Here is a 20,000-nt window from a genome sequence, read left to right as displayed (position 1 = left end):
TCCACCTCAGCCTTCATCTGCGCACACACGTTGCTGGTTGGTTGTGTTCAGAATCTGAAGCCATTTCTATGAGAGTGAGGAGTATAGTATTGAAAAATGCAGAAAATTTTAAATCCACAAAATGTGGGACAAGTTTCAAGTCCCCTTAAAATCATAAAATTCTAGACACAGTCTTTAAATTTCTCAAAGTCTGGAGAAACAACTTGTCAAGCAGCCATGCTTTCTATATTATTGAAATGTCTGTAGGAGATAAGGTTAATAACACATCAAAATGAACTGAGAATCCATGCCTGTTTATACTCAAATGCAAAAAGTTATTACCATATGTGTCAAAATTAGCGATAAAGATAATTTGAATTTTAATGGAGGAACATTGTGAACAAGAAGGAATTCAAACTTGGTGAGCCTTTAACTAATTTGCAACAGGAGCTTTAAAAGAAAGATAAATTTAATAGGTATTTATAGAGAAGGTACTATTAATAAAGACCTGAGGGCTGCCAATGTGGCTCTGTGGGTTCAGGTGTTTGCTGCCAAGCCTAAAACATAAGTTAGATCAAAGATCCCACATGTAGTAAAAGAGAACTGGCTTCTTTAAGTTGTTTTCATGCACATACAGTAAAGAAATAATAAAGATGTAAAAAAAAAGAGAGAGAGACTTGGCATCTTATACGTAATATTGAGCTCTCTATGTTTATATATTAGTTTGATGGCATAGAAAATTCTCAAGACTTCTCCTTAGTACTATGTTGTAAAATATCTGAAATTGATTAGCAGATATTTTTAGTTCAATAATACACTATCAGTGATAAGGGATGTTTAGGGGTAGCAGTACCATTTCATTTGGGAGCTAATAGAAAGACAATCATTTGGAAAGTCATTTATCATCTACGGATTGGATGTCAGCACTGAGGAAAATACTCTGTCTAAGAACTCACACCTGGGTTCACACACATCCTTGAAGTAGGTTGAAGTCATGCCAAATCTATCATTTTCCCAGAAAAGCAATTCATAATGAGTGTGCTACTTCGGAGAAACTAGAGCAGCTGAAAGCCTTCACTTCCCATATTCCTGAGTGCAAGCGGCTCTGAGGACTCAGCAGTTGGCTGAGGAAGTAGATGTGCTGCATCTATCAGGGACCATAGTAGAAAGTGATGGGTATGAAACATGACCACCAAATCCACACAGTGGAGACCCTTGCAAGCCGAAATGACGGTGTTCAAATTTCCCCTTTTTGCTGCAAGCCTTAGGTTATTGGAGGGGAATCTCTCTACCTTTCTGACTGAGAAAATTTTCTCTGGTCTCTGAGGATTCTCATTTCATCTAACACTCAGAACTTGGGCGATGGGGTGGGGTCTTTCTGAGTTAACTATAGAACTGTGAATAACTCACTATCAGACCAATCATGTCTATATGGAATAACAGGACTGACCTGTATGGAGGCTTAAAAATTTGGCTTTTCCGGTGTGTCTGTCAACAATTTCTCCCTTTGGATTTTTATTGCTAGTGTTTGCCTAGGTTGTGAGATTTCTTAGAAGGAGTGATATCTGCTAAATCAGTGAGATACTAATATGCGTTGGGTACAGGTGAGAGGGAAGATCACCCTGGTAGATTAAAATGACTCTAATATGATACAATATGGCAACTTTTGTTGTTGACATGAACAATAAAATAGTGCTCAAAATGTATCTTAATATTTTAAATAAGAGGCAATAGATGATATTATGATTCTCAGCCAGAAAGAACAAGTCAGACAGAGAAAATGCTTGTGGGGTGAAATGGCATGCAGTGATGAACAGAGGTCAAGGCCTTTGTGTTTTGACTTAAGCTCTGGCAAGTTGAGTTAGGTTCTTCAGAAGGAAGGAAACAGGGCCTCCTTTCAAAAGTTCTTAACTCCATTATAAAAGGGAAGTATAAAAATGGGTACCAATGAGACACAAATGCTCATATTGTATTAGGAGTGGTTTAGGAGGAATTGAAAATACATTCTCTCCAAGCAAAGTGGGTAAAAAGCTAGTTCAGGTTAAAAGAAAGACTACAAGGAAAGATCAGGCCTACTGATACACCTGAAATTTATAGAGTAGAAATTGATGAGTCACTTCAAGTTTTATTTATTATACTGTGTGTGCAGGTGTGTGCACGTGTGTATAATCCTATTGTTTACTAAAATCTCTTTCTGCATAACTATTAGTTGATCTCATGGGAGATGGAGACTACTGTTCTTTCTCTCAATCTTTATCCCTCAATCCTAGTACAGGACACAATGAATAACTGTTGCCCAATAATTAAAGTGTTGACCTCTTCATATTGCTAGTAAGTTTAAAATCATCTTAGTTTAAATCTAGGTTTTTAGCTAGTTTGATCTCCAATAAATCTGTCTTCATCATCTCTAGTTAACCATTCTGCACTGACAAGCATACAAGCCCTGGGCATGTGAAGGTCTCCATTCTTACCCAGCTTATGTTCTTGTGGGAAGAAGATGATAAAGATTTCAGATAGCCTCCATGAACCATCATAAAGTAAATTAAGGTGATCCTGTGTTCAATCACTGCTCAATATTTTGGAATCTGTTAAATACCTTCACTCCAAATTGTGATCAGATATTTCTTATCTGAATGCTGAAGCTGGATTTGTACTCATCAATAAAGGCAAGGTTATACGACCTCAATTACAACCTTGAAAAACTGTCTGCAGAGGCTGATTGATGAGCATTGCTTAATTGCTTAGAAAAAAAAAAAGATCTAGGCAATCTTTCTTGGTTTCTACCTGAAAGAATAACTCAATAGGAAATTCAAGATAAAGTGGGATAAAAATCCCCTTAAGAAGTTCTTAAATATACCCAGCAGGTCAATAGCTTTAAAATTAAAAAGACCATCCCTTACATGAGTTCTTAAAACTACAGATTTATTCTTAGCACAATGTAGAAACATGTGTGCTCCATTCATGATGCCTAGCAGAGCCTACGCTTGTTTCCTTTTCTGTTTGATATCAAACAGTCAATTGCACATTGGACAGTAAGACAATTTTGCTGTGGTTGTTGCTGTTGAAGCATTTCTTAATTTTTAAACTGTGAAGAATTGTAAAAATATCTCCAAGTTACCACTGATATCAAATTCCCAGAAGAACTGGCAATTTGTCTTCTTTGAAACTGGGTTAAATCAGCTTGTAAATCAATAACCTTATGTTAATTTATCAGTTTGCAAAAGTATATCCTGTCTCATATTAATTCATAGGTGAACAGGTCTGGACCGCAGCAGGCAGCATGGCTGTAGCATCAGGTGCTTTGTGTCCTTGGTGCTGATAAAAAGCACTGCAATGATACCATGACTATAATAGCTTGGGGAAGAAAAGGGTTTATTTGGTCTACGTGTCCTGAATCACAACCCGTTGAGGGAACCCATAGCAAAAACTCAAGCAGGGCAGGAACCTGGAGGCAGAAACTGATATGGAGGCCATTGGGGAGTGTTGGTTACTGACTTTTTCTTCATGTCTTGATCAGCCTGCGTTCTTAAAGAACCCAGGACTACCAGTCCAGAGTGGAAAGGACTAGCCTCTCCCAAATAAACTACTAATTAAAAAAATGCCCTACAGGTTCATCTATAGCATTTTCTTATTTGCGGTTCCCTCTTCTCTGGTGGCTCTAACTTGTGTCAAGTTGACTTTAAAACTAGCTAGCACGATCTTTCAGGTCAGAGTTGTGGCAAACATGCATTGCCTTTTGCCAATAAGAAACTCAGAGGGGCAGCTGGGCTGCAGAGATTAGACAAACTCTATTTCTGTTTGTCATTTGGTGATCAGGGAAATGGTGAAGTGGTCATTTAGCCATGGCAGCACTCATCTGACAGCACAGCAGACATGACAGCAGCGAGCCTGCCGACTCTCATGTAGACACTTGCCAATTCATCTCAAAACAATTCTCTGTTCTTTTAAAAATTTATTTTTTTTAATCAAAGCACATTCTTAATCCTTCTGTCCTGCATGCCAACACATCATTATTCTCAAAGTCTTACATGTATCTCAGAAAATAAACAGACCTAGGGCACATAAGCTGTAAGCATGCCATCAATTGTATTCTTGCGTATTCGGCTGGCCAGATTAAAGCCAAGTACCTCAATACTTGGAGCAGAGGAAGGAGTTCCTGAGGAGGAGGAAATGTACACCTGGCAGATGAAGGTTTGGTCATGAAATGTGTTTCGCAAATGTGTCCCCTCTACTTCCAACCTTCAAACAAGTGAATATGAATACGACTGGACATGTTATTCAAGATGATCATCCACAGGAATAGCACAGCTGAGAGTTAGTGGGCCTTCACTGGAGAAATAATCTGTAATAAACCTTCAAGAGTGTTGAACTGGGAGGGTATGAATAAGAATGAAGTAATATGATACATTTATGTAAAAATGTCATAATGAAGCTCATTACTTTGTATGATAATTGAAAAAGATAAAAAAAAAAAACCACTGGAGCTGGAGAGGTGAGCCAGTGCTTCCTGCTCTTGCAGATGACCTGGGTTCAAATCCTCACACCTATATCAGGCAGCTCACAACTTCCTGTGACTCTAGCACCAGAGGCTCTAAAACCCTTTTCTGACCCCACAGGTACCTGTACTCATTTGCACATACACACTCACGGACGCAAATACACATACACACATAATTAAAATGAAAATAAATATTAAAAAACAAAAAAATAAAAATTATAAAATAAAATATGTACAAATTTAAGGCTATGGTAATATCTATTGTACAATATGAAGAACCTTCCCATTATATTGCAATGTTTGTACTTCATGATTGAATGGTTTATAAAGTGAGTAAGTAGGCATTGTAGAGTCACATTTTTTTATGTGTAGATAATACTGGTTTGTAGGGTCTTAACTTGTATTTGGAAATGGGTGTCATCACTGTTAGAGGTGTGGTGTTGGGAAAGTTGCTTTATGATGCCTGGCCACAGTCCTTTTCTTTCCACAACAGGAATAACTAAAGCACACTCCCCTACATTCCTGTACACATAAACCTTACTGGTACGGTGTGTCTGAGGCACAGCCAGCAAGTATAGTGTGGCAGCTTTCATTATCATTCTCTTTCATCCATTAGCAACCTCTAGGAGCTGTGATAGTGAGAAAACCAAGCATATTTTGTTAGAGTTAAATAGCTCAAAGCTAGGATATGATCAATACCAAGATGCCAATAACGTAAATATTTATGAATCTTATTAGAAAAGCTATTTATTTATTATTTATTAATGCATGCTTTACTTATGTATTTATTTTAGTGAGGAGAAGTGAAGCTATAGTATCACATATGCTAAGCAAGTGTTCTACCACTGAGCTATATCCATAGTTCAAGTCTGCTCTTGATCATCTATTATTTCTTTTGCTTCTATAAATTTACTAATATATGCCAATATAGAGTTAAATTGTTTCCTTTTAACTTATACCCATCCTCACTCATTGAGAAAAAATAACTATATCTAGTTCTCGTTTGCAATAATTTCTTTAGGTTCTCTATTGCCTCAGTTAACAGAATTGTTGACTATGCTAAAACTTTACTCAAGTTGTTGGAGTACAGGTTCAAGGTAATATTTGTGGTAGACTTGATGGAAAGAAAATAAATATCTCTCTATAAAGATGCTTTTGTGTTACCTTTAAGCAAGAATGTGTTTTCTATTCCTTAATGTTAACATGGAATTCTTTTGTATTTTAGAGGATTCAGAAGAAATAACTAGGTCAAAGTTATTAAATTGGTCTGAACTCTCTATAATTACAGCTGCCCTCAAATCTAGGAAATTGAAATGAATTAACACAAATGTTTTCTCCCATGACTAAGAACCCAATGGTAGGATGGCCAACCAGCCCAAGATGGGAATTAAACCTTTCCTGAAGTCTTGTCTTTCATAACAACAAATTCTTCTACTGGGTGCTTAGCTTTTCCAGTATCTGTTACAAGAAATGAGAATTTATTTGTTTGGCGACATAGATTTTTTTTTTTTTAGAATTACCCTTTAATTAGTAAGAAATTGCTTCTAGCTAATCATTGTCTTTCAGCCCTGTATCAAGAGCTTCCAACAATAGTCATTCTATCTCACAGTGCCAATCATGTCCTCCCTTGAGCCTTTCAGATATTCACGATACTGTGTGCACTGCTTCCTTCCTACTGATATAACTCGGAAGTCTATAGCTATAAGAATGGTAATTTTGCTTCAGCGATATACTACAGAATCTGATTTTGCAAAGAATCAGTTGTTAGATCCATATATAGAGAGAGCCATTTCTTCAGTGCTCCCTTGGTACCAACTTTCTACAGTTAGATTCCCTGGGAAACAGACCATGAAAAAGATAAGCACAGAGTATCTTTTGACTTATATATATGAAAACCTGAGCTGCAGAATGTTTGCAACAGAGGTCTTAACAATCCTACAGGAAGTGTTAATATTTGGAGTTTCCCTGTACTAAAGAAAGAGAACCAGGCATATGCACCCTCACTTATTAGTCACTGCCTCTAGGCTGCCTAAGGAAAGAGAATGACCACCCTCCTCCACACACCCAGGGTAGGAAGCAGCATTTTCAGAGAGTGACTCAGTGTGAGCCCTTGGGGACCAACCAGCACTCTGGAAAGTCAGGGAAAGGAGTAACAATTCTGAAGGAATGTTCAAGTGACCCAACTCAGTGATGCCTGGCATCTTTGCAGGGACCATGGGAGACAGGTTGGTAGAGGCTGACACTAGCTTTTCAGGGTTCTGAAAGTACCTATTCTCAGGAATGTCATTTATTAATGCTTCCTTTTAAAACCAGAGGAATTTACTCAGAAAACAGTCTCACTTGCCTTTGAAAATACTGCGTGTTTAAAAAATGATCAGGTTGTGGTCTCTCAGTGCACTGTTTGCTGCGGTTATTCTCAGGTATCGCTGAGGCAAACACTGGCTGATGCTAAGTGTTGTTTTACTTTTGAATTGAAGAGACTTTGCATGTATGCTCGAGTAGTCTATAATAAGAGTACTGTTGATTTCCAAACATCAGAATTGGATGCTTGAATTCTTCATTAGGAACTTTTATTAACTATCTTATAGTGAATCTGGTGTCTTCACTGAAAAATTTAAAGCAAGTCTTGCTATTAGGCACTTTGAATTAACGTCTTTTGGGATTTACTCTAAAAGCATCCCGTAATTTAGGAAAATGATGAAATTGCCACTTTGTGTAGTGACACTAATTTAAATTTTAGTAATGAGCGGCACACCCAGTTTTGCTTGAGTGCTTTAAAGCATAAATATTTGGCTTTCATCCAAGAATTAGAATCAGCTGAACTTCCTCTGAGTGAGGAGAATTGCAGTGGACTTAATAGTCTAAAGCAGAAGCCAGGAGTGGACAATGTAATTATGCATGCCTTTAAGATCTGTGCTATGCAACATTCATTAAAATTTAAAATTCTTACTTTTAATACAGAACAGGCTGCATCCAGAGTTACACACTGTGCAGTAAGTGGAGCAGTAGGAAGCCATATCCAGGGCCAAGTGCAGAAGCCCAGGGTGGTAGTTAAGTGAACGTATGGTTTTCTTTCAAATCTTCACTTAGGATAGCTCATTGTCCTAATTTCATTTTTGTTGCTGTGATTAAAATGCCATGACAATAATCTTAGAGGACAGAAGGTTTATTGGGCATAAAATTCCAAGTTACAGTCCATCACTGCAGAGAAATCAAGGCAGGAGCCTAAGGCACAGAGTCATATCACATTCATGAGCATGGGGAGAATCAATGCATGTTAAGTCTGGTGCTTAGCTAGGATTGTCTACTTTTACACATTCAAGATTTCCTGCCCAGGCAGGGGTGCTGCCCACAGTGGTTAGATCTGCAGAAACCAATTGACAATCAAGACAACCCCTCACAGATTTGCCCACAGGACACCCCGATTTAGACAGTCTTCAGTGAGTCCCTTTACCGGGTGATTCTTGGTTGTGTGAAGTTGGTGAGTAGACTAACCATCACACTCTTTCACACCTATTCCTGTTAGATCATGTTAGTGTCTGTCCATGTATTGATTCTTCTTTTAGAAAGACAAAATAACCAACAGCTTCCCTAAACATGTGATACTGTAGGGGTCACCAAGGTTTCTGTTACTATAACCACACAATTCAGGTAGTTAAGTCTATAGAGAGAAAAGATCTGTTTCGGCTTACAACTTAGGGCTATTTTAGACTGTGTCAGCTGTCCCCTGGCTTTGTTTAGGTCTATGAGAAGGTACTTTGTGTAAGGAGGACAAAAAGAAGCACAGGGGACAAAGACAGAGGAAGGATTATGTGCATCTTCTCTGCAGAGACTTGATGCAGTGGTGGGAGGGGGGAGCCAATGGGGTTGCCCTATCAGAAGGAAAAAGGGAGGGAGAAAAACTCTGCAAAGAAGGGGCACCAGGAGAGGGCAGCATTTGCAATTTAAATGAATAGATGAATGAATGAATAATTTTTAAAAAGAGAGATGAAGGAATTCATAATTGCATTCAAGACTACATGCCGAATAACCATCTACTATACATCACTCAAGGAAGCCAGCCTGTAATACATGGAGACAGCCACAGCACAGTATTCTGTGCTCTCACAATGGTCATCCCTGTGACTTTGTCACATTGCACACATAGTCCTTTTGCTAGTTCTTATGCAAGTATTTGTTAAACAAATATAAACATTCATCAACTCCATGAAGACATTTTGGAATAATTGGCCATTTGATCTTTGATTTTATCCTGTTCATTCATCATCTGCTTTGTCCTAACTTACCCAAGCTTTGCCTCCTCGCTTCAATCCCTGTGGCTCTTTATTGGCTCTTGGCAATGCTGGCTCGCCATCCTGTCCTCAGCTTCTCTGGTTTTCTCCTCTGTAGTATTTCAAGGACCCTACTGACAAAGCTACCTAAGCAACAGTTTGGCTAAGGCTACCTGTTCATAGAGCTTTCTCTTTCAGGTGGATGTTGTAAAAGTTCCCTCTTCTCAACTCTGAATTCTCACTCTGGAAGTACCTTTGAGTCAACTACTTTCTGAATCACCACAAACATTACTGTCACATTGATACTCTATGTTTATATGCCACTAATAGCTATGTTTAAAAGAACTAGATTTGAGACAGTTTCACTGTGTAGCATGGACTGGTTTTGAAATTACTGTGAACCTCCTGTGTTATACTCTCAAGTGCTGGGATTACAGCTGTGAGCTTCCATGTATGGTGGAAATTTTACGTCATTTGTAGATGTGTTTGTATGCAAGTCTGCATGCACATGTGTGTATCTACCTGCCTGTAGAGGTCAGAGTTTAACCCTGAATGTTTCAATCATGCTCTTGTTTAAAACATGATCTCTCCCTTTTACTCAGAACTCAGCAATTTTGTTAGGCTTTCTGGCCAGTAAGCCCCAGGAAGAGAGTCCACTTTTCTCCACCACTTTAGCTTTGGAATTACAAGAACATGCACTGCCCCTGGCTTTTTCCCCCTGTGGGATTTTGCAGAGCCAAACTCAGGCCCTCAATGCTTGCACAGAAAGCACTTTACTGGCTGAGTATCTCGTCAGCCAGGAAAATTGTTTTAAAATGACCATAACATTTAGTCTAAGGTCTTCACTCTCAGAATACTATTGTAGAAGGTAGTAGAGACTTCCATGCTGTGTTGCTATGGGGATTCACTATAACCCTAATTTCAGTGGAGTGTGGCTAAGGTAAAGTCAGTGTAGAAGAAAAGTCAGTTGGCTGGAGAGCCGACTCAATGGATAAGAGTACCTGCTGCTTTTGCAGAGGATCTGGGTTTGGTTCCCAGCATCCACATGGCAGCTCTTACCACCTGTAACTCTAGTTCCAGGGAATTCAGTGCCCTCTTCTGATTTCTGCAAATACTGCATACATGCGCTGCACATACACACATGCAAGCAAAATGCTTTTATATTTTAAATTATTTTAATAATAATGTATAACTAATATATGTTTTAAAAGACATATTAAAGTTTTAAAAATTAATGTCATAGATTAGTAAGTCCAACACATCTGTCCAGAATTAAACAAATAATAGAATAGTAAATAGAACATCTGAAAATCAGGTAACAAGCTCAAGCTCCTGGGCCAGCCAGGGTCAAGGTCAGAGTTGAGTCAGTCTCATGGTCAAGTCCAGAACCAGGAGGCTGGGGAAGCAGCTGGTCTACATTTTAACCAGTCCAGCCTCTTTGTCTCCCTTCTTCTCCATGAAAGCTAACTGTGAATTCTCAGCTCTCTGACTTGCATGTTTTTGGTAAGAACTATAAAATCATGTCATGACCTGAAAACGCCTTAACTCAGTTCAGGTAAAGATCTAGCCATGAACTGCTACTTCTTTTAAAAGTTAATAAACTCTTTAGTTCATGCGGATTATTCAACGTGAGTCACATTGAACAATTTTCTTACAAAATGAATTTGTTAACCAATAAAAATGATTTCATTAAGGCTAGTTTCAGAATTTTTCATATCTTAATCCAAATCTGGAGCTCAGAGCCAAGGGGGATATTGCTTATTAGTTGCATGATCTAGCACAAATTTCCCAAAGCTCAACATCTCAGCTTCTTTCATACAAATATTATAGAGATAAAAAATAAGATAAGTTTTATAGTGGTTGGTATATAGTAAGTAATAATTAAATGTTAACACTAAGACCTCCCACAGCAACAGCCCAGTGTTTTAATCTTCAACTATTCTCTTAATTCCTACTCTCAAATTTCATTATGTAATATAATTTGTGATGTAAAATTAAATATAACAAAGCAAAGGAGTATAGGGGAAACCCTTGAATATCAGTAATTGAGAATTAGATGACAATAGCTGGCTCTGTACCCCCCGCACCCCCCACATACCCATACACACACACATATCTCTATTTCTGTTGGGTTTTTTTAATCACCATAATGTCATTTTATTTGGAGTAAACTGAAAAACAGAGAGTATCCATATACACATGCATGTATATCTTCAAGGCTGGGTTAGCACTACAGGTACTGTTTATATTAGCTGATCAAGGACCAGGCTTTCTAAATGCTTTACTCAACCATCTATATTTTGGCTACTTTTCTTCTCTTTGAATCTTTGCTGTCCTCATCCATGTTAATAGGCACAGTTATGACTTCTTTAGTGTCTCAGTGTGGATTATTGTGATAATTCAAGTTTCTGGAGCATAACGCATGCTCATTACATATCAGCTTTCTTTCCTACCCCACTTCTGTGTGTCTCCAATGAGTCTCATGGGTAATCCAACAGTGATTTTCCTGAGTCTGCTCTGGTTCTGTGACAAAAGGACATGGGGAAGAGGAACAGGGGAACATAGTAACTGGGAAAGTGAAATCTCGGGAGTAAAACATGTGGCTGTTGACAGGCTGGAATTTCTTTCCATCTGCTTATGTAGGATGTCTGTATCTTTCTCATCTTGTTCTTCAACTTAAAAGGGGTCTGAAGCTGCATCCCGTCTGACTTGGTCTCATTGGATACCCCTGTAAGCTAACTGTCTCTCCTTTCTTGACACTACCTTTCTCTGTCCTAGCAACAGCTAAGAGTTGCTGGGCTGGGAGCTCTGTGTTCAGACACCGTTGTAAGAACTTTGCACGTGTCAGCTCATTTAGACCTTACTCTTCCCCGAGAGGAGATTATGTGTCTACCCCAGTGTCCTAACTGTATAATCTCAGGCAGAGGAGAAGGCTGGCCACTTTCTCAGAATCACACAGTGGGGAGTTTAAACTGGGATTACCATGCAGGAAATCTGTATCCAGGACAATGCGGGAAGCTATTGCCAATTGCTGACTTGTCACCAAATGGAACTTAACCTACATTTAAGACTAGCAAGATACTGACTCAGTTTCCCCACCCACTGGTCCCTGTTGTAAGCATTTTTCATAGGCCCAGGGTGACACTCTTCTATCTTTGGACAATGGCCTGTGTGCTTCTGGTAGTTGGTCTTCAGGTCAATGGTTTTAGATTTTTTTATTATTATTAAATTGTTTTATAATTTGTTTTTAAATTTTGTCAGTTTCTTACTTGTATGAAAACAATGTAATATCTAGTCCGACTCCTGCTCTCAAGTCTGTGTGTACACATGTGTGTGTACACATATGTGCACATGCACACACACACACACACACATGTGCATTCATGATAGTAGTTTACAGAAGGAACAGAGCTGTGTTCATGATTGCAACAGCCATGTCACATTCAGAGGATAGCATTTCTTAGCATTCTCCTCATGTTCCCACTTATATTCCAGTCACTTCAGGTTCCACAATGTTCAAGGCACTTTGGTCTTTTTTTTTTTTTTTTTTTTTTTTTTTAGACAGATTCTCACTTTGTTCCAGGTTTTCCTGGCTGGAAAGCACTAGGTATCACAGCCTAGCATCTGACTCTCCCACCTCATCCTTCCATGTTCTCCAGTTATAGGTGTGGCGCAGGATGACCATCTTTCTCATTGCATCTTGTCTGGATTGTTTGGGCTAAGGTCAATCCTTTCTGCCCTCTTTGACTTCATTATTCGACTTGTAAGTTAGTGAGTGTGTTCTCCCATTTATGTATTCGTTCATTTAGCTGATGCGGTGCTGAGAAAATATGATGTGGCAAGCAATGTAAATAGCTAAAGCTAAATGGTTCTTGCTTGTCAGCAGTTCACAGTCTGGAAAGACAGATAGATACAGAGGTAAAATATTTCATGTAAATGGTCATTGTGAGGCTTTCTTAATGGAAGCACATTCGCGGTTCTATGGAGCACAGAGGACTAAGTACTAAAGTCCAGGAGTAGCCAGACTGAGGCTGATCTTTGCCAGGCCTAAGATAACATAGGCATTTTATAGATATTCACAAGAGACGTGGTGGAGGGGTGAGGCAAAGCAACTGGGGACAGAAAGAAAAGCTCAGAAAAACTCACTGTATTGAATCAAAAATACAGTAATCAGTGAACTGTCCCTTGAATAATGTTGTTGGGGCAGTACGCTCCTGAGACTGCCAGGGTGCTTTCAGTAGTAAGATTTGCATATATTAATTGTATTGATTTTAGAGAAATTTTTTGTTTGAAAGAAGAGAACAATTAGCAATAGGAAGCGATAGTAGAGTTTCTGTCCCTAGGAAAACTGTCTGACATCAGTACCTAGTAAGGATTTAGTGTATGTTCACTTTGCTCCATTTCTAGCATTGTAGTGAGGCAAGACACTATGGAGGTAGGAACTGAGAGAGGAGGAAGGTGGTCACACCACAACTGCCAGGAAATGATCATAGGAAGGGACCAGAGCATCATGCAGTCACCAAAATTCTACACCCCACCAACCTGCTTCCTCCTACCAAGCCCTACCTCCCATCATTCCCCATGCATGCATGCTTTATATCCATTAATAGATTATGGAATATAAGCTTTATATCAGCTCTGAGCCCTCAGAGAATTGACTACTGAGGTATAGACGAACACAGGGCTATAGCAGCCAAGCCATTCTGAATGCTTGGAATCCAGAGGAAGGTGATTCCTCAGGGCAGTTACAGACACATCTGGATGGTGTTTCTTCTACATATTCTCACCCACAGTGACAGTTCTGAATCACAATGAAAGTCAAATAGTCCAGGTGTGAGAACATCAGACATAGTCACAGAATTACTGCTTTTATGTCAGCAAAGCATAGATATCCGTGTGTGGGCTTGGTAAACTTCATATTTTAGATTGAAGAAATTGAGAGAACACTTCATTCTTCCAAAACTCATTGAAAATGATTCATGTGTCCCAATCTAGCTTAACTTTCCTACGTATTTTCTTTATAAGGAGAGGCCACAGACACACATAATAAAGTTTTTGAACACATTTAATTTAGGAGTCAACTTCTCAGCACCATTTATTAGTAGAAAATAAGTCCTGACTTACAATTGTGAATGAGTCAGAAATCATCCCAGAGAAGAGCACCTGCAACTCTCAAGGTGGGATTTCTCTAAGGCTTGGGCATTGTTAGTCTCTCTCTCTCTCTCTCTCTCTCTCTCTCTCTCTCTCTCTCTCTCTTCTCTTCTCTACATCTGCTCTCCTGCCTTCCTCATTCATGTACCCCTTCCCTTGAGAAGCTTGGCTTTCTGCCACAGCGTGTACTCCCAAGTCCTGGTGGTGCCTGACTGAAGTGAAGCTGGAGGTGTTCCAAGTGGAGGGAGGCAGACTCCAAATAACTACACGAAGATTAAGATGCATCCTTTAGTGAATTACGCTAGACTGTTTATCTACCCAAATACATTCTTCAAAAATGAGCAAAGAATTTGGTGTTATTGTTATTCTGGGATATATTTCAATGATAAAATACTCCACAAATCTTTTGAGAGTCTATCGTATAGAAGGCAGCGTGCCATGCAGTCAGTGGCTTTGAAAGGGAACTTTTTCTTCCTGTTGTCTGAGAAAAGAGTCTGTCATTAAGGTGTCATGACTGTCTGTCAATTACACTTCAAAAACAAATCGCAGGAAGAAATCTGGCCCGTCCCTTATTGATTATCTGTATGCTTGTTTCATCTGTGGTACAATTTTATTTGGTGGCTTGAAACTCCAGTTCCGATGATGTTCCTAATAAACCTGAAGGATGCATTTTCAGCCACAATGCCAGGAGGTTGTACCAGTGGTTTAAGCTGGCAATGCTCTTTCAAGCCTTGGATATTTTATGTTTTGCTTTTAGTGTCTCTAATTTTAATGCAGCTGTACTAATCCTTTTATTGTCTCCACTGCTCAATTGACTATAATCTTAAAATATGATTTAACTCATGATTGACCACTGTCATATTAGATATCTGCGTTGATCTCTTAGTGATTATTCATCATTGGAAATAGTTACTAATTTTGATTATTTTAATCTTTGTTTAAGGATGCTCAATTACTGAATTCCTACAAGAGCAAGAAGTTATTTCTAGTGTAATAAGTCTTGACTGCATGGAAAAAGTCTTAACAAACACGGATCCTATAAATATGGTAAATTTGGGAAGTCTGGGATAGGAAGAATATACTTATATCCTTATATTTCTGTTAGTAAATGTGAATTTAGAAAAAGATATAGTGTGGAGATGGCAACATGACCACATTCAAATTATCATTTCATTAACTTTTAAAGTTAATCCTAATGATACCTTCTGTCACCATTTCAACTGAAATACATAATTTAGAAAAGGGTACCATACTATAAATGTATTTTGATTTAAACTCTGAGAACTGCATTCCCTTTTAGGCAAATTTGCACACATCTCATATCACAAATACTTTGGGAAATGTAAGAAATGGGAAGAATGTGGACTTGAATTCTGGTACTCATTATAGCATTCCTTCTTTTTCAGACACATCATGAAGTTACATGGACATGAAAGAGCTGTAAAACTTCCCTTCCAGAAAGGTGGAGGAGCTAAGCTGGTGGAGTCAACAGACCCTTGATCTTCCACAGGAGCATCATCCACTTTCACAGTGATGCTGGCCTTGGGTTTACAGACTACCATCCCAGTGCCTTGTTCACTTCCTTGGATTAGAAAAACTCACACTCATTGCTCTCCATGGTGGCCAGTCTCTTTAAGAGCTTGATTTTAGCTTATATACATAAGCTTTGCAAAGGAATGTTTACAAAGAAATTGGGAAATACAACCAAAAAGAAAGAGAATCGTCAGCAGAAAAAAGATCAAGATTTTCCAACTGCTGGCCACACCAAGCCCCCTAAATTGTCAAATGCCCTGAAAAGCACTGTAAAAAAGATTGCAAAGTGCTCGTCCACCCGGAACTTCTCCATAGAAGACGAAGAGGGTCACAAAGACTTCTCCCTGTCACCCACATTCAGTTACCGAGTTGCTATCGCCAATGGCCTGCAAACAGCCGTGACCAACAGCGATGAGGATCTGCTCCAGGAGCTGTCTTCCATCGAGAGCTCGTACTCTGAATCCTTCAATGAGCTAAGGAGCAGCACGGAAAACCAGGTCCAATCAACACACACCATGCCTGTCAGACGTAACAGGAAGAGCTCCAGCAGCTTGGCACCCTCCGAGGGCAGCTCAGATGGGGAACGCACCCTCCACACCTTAAAACTGGGTGCTCTACGGAAACTGAGGAAATGGAAGAAGAGCCAAGAGTGCGTCTCCTCAGACTCGGAGTTGAGCACCGTCAAGAAAACCTGGGGCATAAGAAGCAAATCATTAGATAGAACTGCTCGGAACCCAAAGACAAACGTCTTGGAGCCAGGGTTCAGCTCCTCTGGCTGCATTAGCCAAACCCACGATGTCATGGAAATGATCTTTAAAGAGCTTCAGGGTATAAGTCAGATCGAAACAGAACTTTCCGAACTCCGAGGGCACGTGAATGCACTCAAGTACTCTATCGACGAAATCTCCAGCAGTGTGGAGGTAGTCCAGAGCGAGATTGAACAGCTTCGGACAGGGTTTGTCCAGGCTCGAAGGGAAACTCGAGACATCCACGATTACATTAAACACTTGGGTCACATGGGGAGTAAGGTAAGCCTGAGATTTTTAAATGTGCCTGAAGAAAGACACGAATACGTGGAAAGTGTGGTGTACCAAATTCTTATAGATAAAATGGGTTTCTCGGATGTACAGAATGCTATTAAAATTGAATTTGCTCAGAGGATAGGGCAGCAAAGGGACTGCCCAAACGCAAAACCTCGACCCATCCTAGTATACTTTGAAACCCCTCAGCAAAGGGATTCTGTCTTAAAGAAATCATATAAGCTCAAAGGCACAGGCATCGGGATCTCCACAGATATTCTGACTTACGATATCAGAGAACGGAAAGAAAAAGGGGTGTTGCCATCCTCCCAGACATACGAAAGCATGGATATGAAGTTATCCACGCCAGAGCCCAAAGCCAAGAAGAATGCTTGGCTGTCACCCAATGACAGTGACAGAGAGCTGGAGTCAGACCTCAGCAGAAGCAGCTATGCTGGCTCTCCAGCAAAGGGAAGTTCTTCTAAGTCCAGCTCAAAGTCACACAGTGCTCGGTCCAAGAACAAAGCAGGTAACAGCAGAACATCCCAGAAGTCAGACTCCAATAAACGGCCCTCCCAGCCGCCAGCATCAAGTACCCCAGAAAAGCGAACACCTCACCACGTGGAGGCCACACCGCCACTCTGGCATTCACAGAGTGACTTCTTCACTCCTAAACTTAGCCGCTCCGAATCAGATTTCTCCAAATTGTGTCAATCTTATTCAGAGGATTTTTCTGAAAGTCAGTTTTTCTGTCGAACTAATGGGAGCTCCCTCCTTTCCTCTTCTGACCGGGAACTTTGGCAGAGGAAACAGGAGGGCATGCCTGCCTTGTACCACAGTCTTCAGGACCAGGGTTTGGATGAGAGTATTCCAGCAGTGCCAGGGCAGGGTGAAATTGAGAATACAGAAACAGTAGACAGTGGTATGAGCAACAGCATGGTGTGTGCATCTGGAGACCGAAGCAATTACAGTGATTCCCAGCTCTCATTGCATGAGGACCTGTCTCCATGGAAGGAGTGGAATCAAGCAGGGCAAGGAACTGATGTTGGCTTAGATTCATCTACCCAGGAACCTTTTGACTACGATACCAACAGTTTGTCTGACCAACAACTGGATATCTCCAGCAAAGACCTAGATGACCTTGGCAAGTGCCACAGCGACCTGCAAGATGACTCTGAAAGCTATGATTTAACCCAGGATGACAACTCTTCTCCATGCCCTGGATTGGATAATGAACCTCAAGGCCAATGGGTTGGCCAGTACAATTCTTATCAGGAAACCAATTCTAATGACCTGTATCCCAACCAAAGCCACCCATCCATGATGTATCGAAGTCAAAGCGAATTGCAGAGTGATGATTCAGAGGGGGCCCAGCCCAAGTCCTGGCACAGTCGGCTAAGCATTGACCTTTCTGATAAGACTTTTAAGTTCCCCAAATTTGGATCTACTCTTCAGAGAGCAAAGTCAGCCCTGGAAGTGGTGTGGAACAAGAGCACACAGAGTCTCAGTGGCTGTGAGGACAGTGGCTCTTCCTTAATGGGGAGATTTCGGACATTATCGCAATCCACTGCAAATGAGTCAAGTACCACCCTTGACTCTGATATCTACACAGAACCCTATTACTATAAAGCAGAAGAAGAGGAGGACTACTGTGAACCGGTGGCTGACAGTGAGACAGATTATGTTGAAGTGATGGAGCAGGTCCTAGCTAAGCTAGAAAACAGGACTAGTATCACTGAAGTAGATGAACACATTAAAGACTATGATCACCCTTCCTATGAAACTCCTTACGAGACCCCACAAGATGAGGGCTATGATGGGCAGGCTGATGACATCATTAGCGAAGGAGAACTGGAAACCTTAAATGAACCAGCAGTTGAAATGGAATTAGCAGAAGATGAGAACCAAAACCTCCCTGTAGAGCCACTGGAGGTCATGAAGCCAAAGAGAATCCGGCCTTCCTTCAAAGAAGCAGCTTTAAGGGCCTATAAGAAGCAGATGGCAGAGCTGGAAGAGAAGATCCTAGCTGGAGGTACTCAAGTTCAAATGCTCAGTTATGTGCTATGTATTAACACTTAGCCGTACAGTCGCCCAGGGTGGTGTAGGTTTTCCTAGGAGAAGGAATTCACCTGCAGTGAGTTCATGTGTATATATTCTGAGAAGAATTTCATTTTGTTCAGATAGCTCTCCCAACAAGGGATCCACAAAGAAAATGGAAATAGATTTCAGGTAGTTCATATTGAGATGAGTCCAACTCTAGGCCTGTACATGGTAGATCAAGACTGTTGTTCTAGTTGCAGAAAAGCATTGGGGAAAAAAAAGAGACTGGCTCTTAACTAAGCAGCCTGGTCCTTGTGCCCTGGTTCTATTGGATTCACGGGGATGAGGAGAAAAGGGCATTTCATTTTAAAAATTTGAAGAACACAGAGAGTCAAGTATAAACACTCCTTAGTAGAACTACAGTTTAGAGCCTGATAAGAAGAGGTGGGTTACAAAGCCAATCCCAGCCTGTGGGTAATTGCCAACTTCTCTTACATAGACTAAGCCAAAAGATGCAATGGGGCCAGGAGCTCAGGGTATCCCAGAGCAGACAGAAGTAATTCTTTGTGTTAGTAAGGAGTGAGGGTGGGGACGTTTTCTCAGGAGTGGTATGGAAGTTACTTCTCAGTTAGAAAAATGAGAAGAACTGATCTATTTTTCTTAATTTCCAAGGGGAACAATTTTCAATGTGAGATTTCGGAGCTGTGGATAGATATGAGTTCATTGATTTTGCTTATTAACTAAACCTCATTTGTATATGCCTCAATTATTTACATTATATTTTATTTGCATGTCTAGTGTATCTTGGGATAGCACTTGAAAATCTCATTTTAAAAAACAAATTTGATAATTTTATGTGTTCTCTGATTATAGTGTTAATATCTTTCACTAAAATATTTGTTCTATATATTTTCTAAAGGCATATGTGTATGTGATCAAGTATCCATCTGCTATTCTGAAATTCTACTATAGAATAATTTGTTCAGCTGGTAGCTGATTGTGGCTTCTTTGCCATCCAAAACTCCTAACTTAACTACTTCCTCACTAGAAGGGTCAGGCTGCAGAGACAGCAGTCACCTTCATCATCAACTGGTAAAAGACTTAAAACAATCAGCTTCCTCTCCTCCAAAAGTCTTACCCTCAGGAAGCAGTACAGCCCACGTATTTAAAGGAGAAAAGATGGAGTGAGGGGGTAGGGAGGCACATTGCCTGGGACTTTGTTACTGAATCAATAACAGAATAGAATAGAAGCAACCCTCAATTATGCTGAACTGGTTTGAAAATGCAGAAGAGACTAATATCATTGTTATGTAAATATAATTATGTCAGAGAGTAATATTATCCCCAGCAGAGTAAGACTTGGTGGAAGATCTCCTTAGTGATTTTAGTTGATTTTTTTTTTTTTTTGTAGGTAGAACCTAGAAATTGGACCTTTTTATTTACTGTGAATTCAGCAAGTTACTTAAAGACTTAACTGGTGTGTGTGTGTGTATGTGTATGTGTGTGTGT

The 20,000-nt window shown here is 39.9% G+C and overlaps 1 protein-coding gene across 5 annotated transcripts in view; it reads left to right on the top strand.

The window, feature by feature from the left end:
* The window catches only part of Unc13c (unc-13 homolog C), a 496,297-nt gene that overhangs the window by 50,043 nt on the left and 426,254 nt on the right, over window positions 1–20,000 (top strand). For 4 of the 5 annotated variants that reach the window (XM_029543555.1, XM_021206602.2, XM_029543556.1 and 1 more), the window contains one exon: window positions 15,306–18,483. In XM_029543555.1, the coding sequence (XP_029399415.1) occupies window positions 15,516–18,483 (2,968 nt within the window). In that variant the 5' untranslated portion in view covers window positions 15,306–15,515. Of the gene's footprint in view, window positions 1–14,842; window positions 14,947–15,305; window positions 18,484–20,000 lie in introns of all 5 variants that reach the window. The other variant, XM_029543554.1, reaches the window with a different exon arrangement.

This window comes from Mus pahari, chromosome 10, assembly GCF_900095145.1.
Source record: "Mus pahari chromosome 10, PAHARI_EIJ_v1.1, whole genome shotgun sequence".
Taxonomy (NCBI): domain Eukaryota; kingdom Metazoa; phylum Chordata; class Mammalia; order Rodentia; family Muridae; genus Mus; species Mus pahari.
Note: the sequence above shows the minus strand (reverse complement) of the source record. Positions and strands in the feature narration are given on the sequence as shown.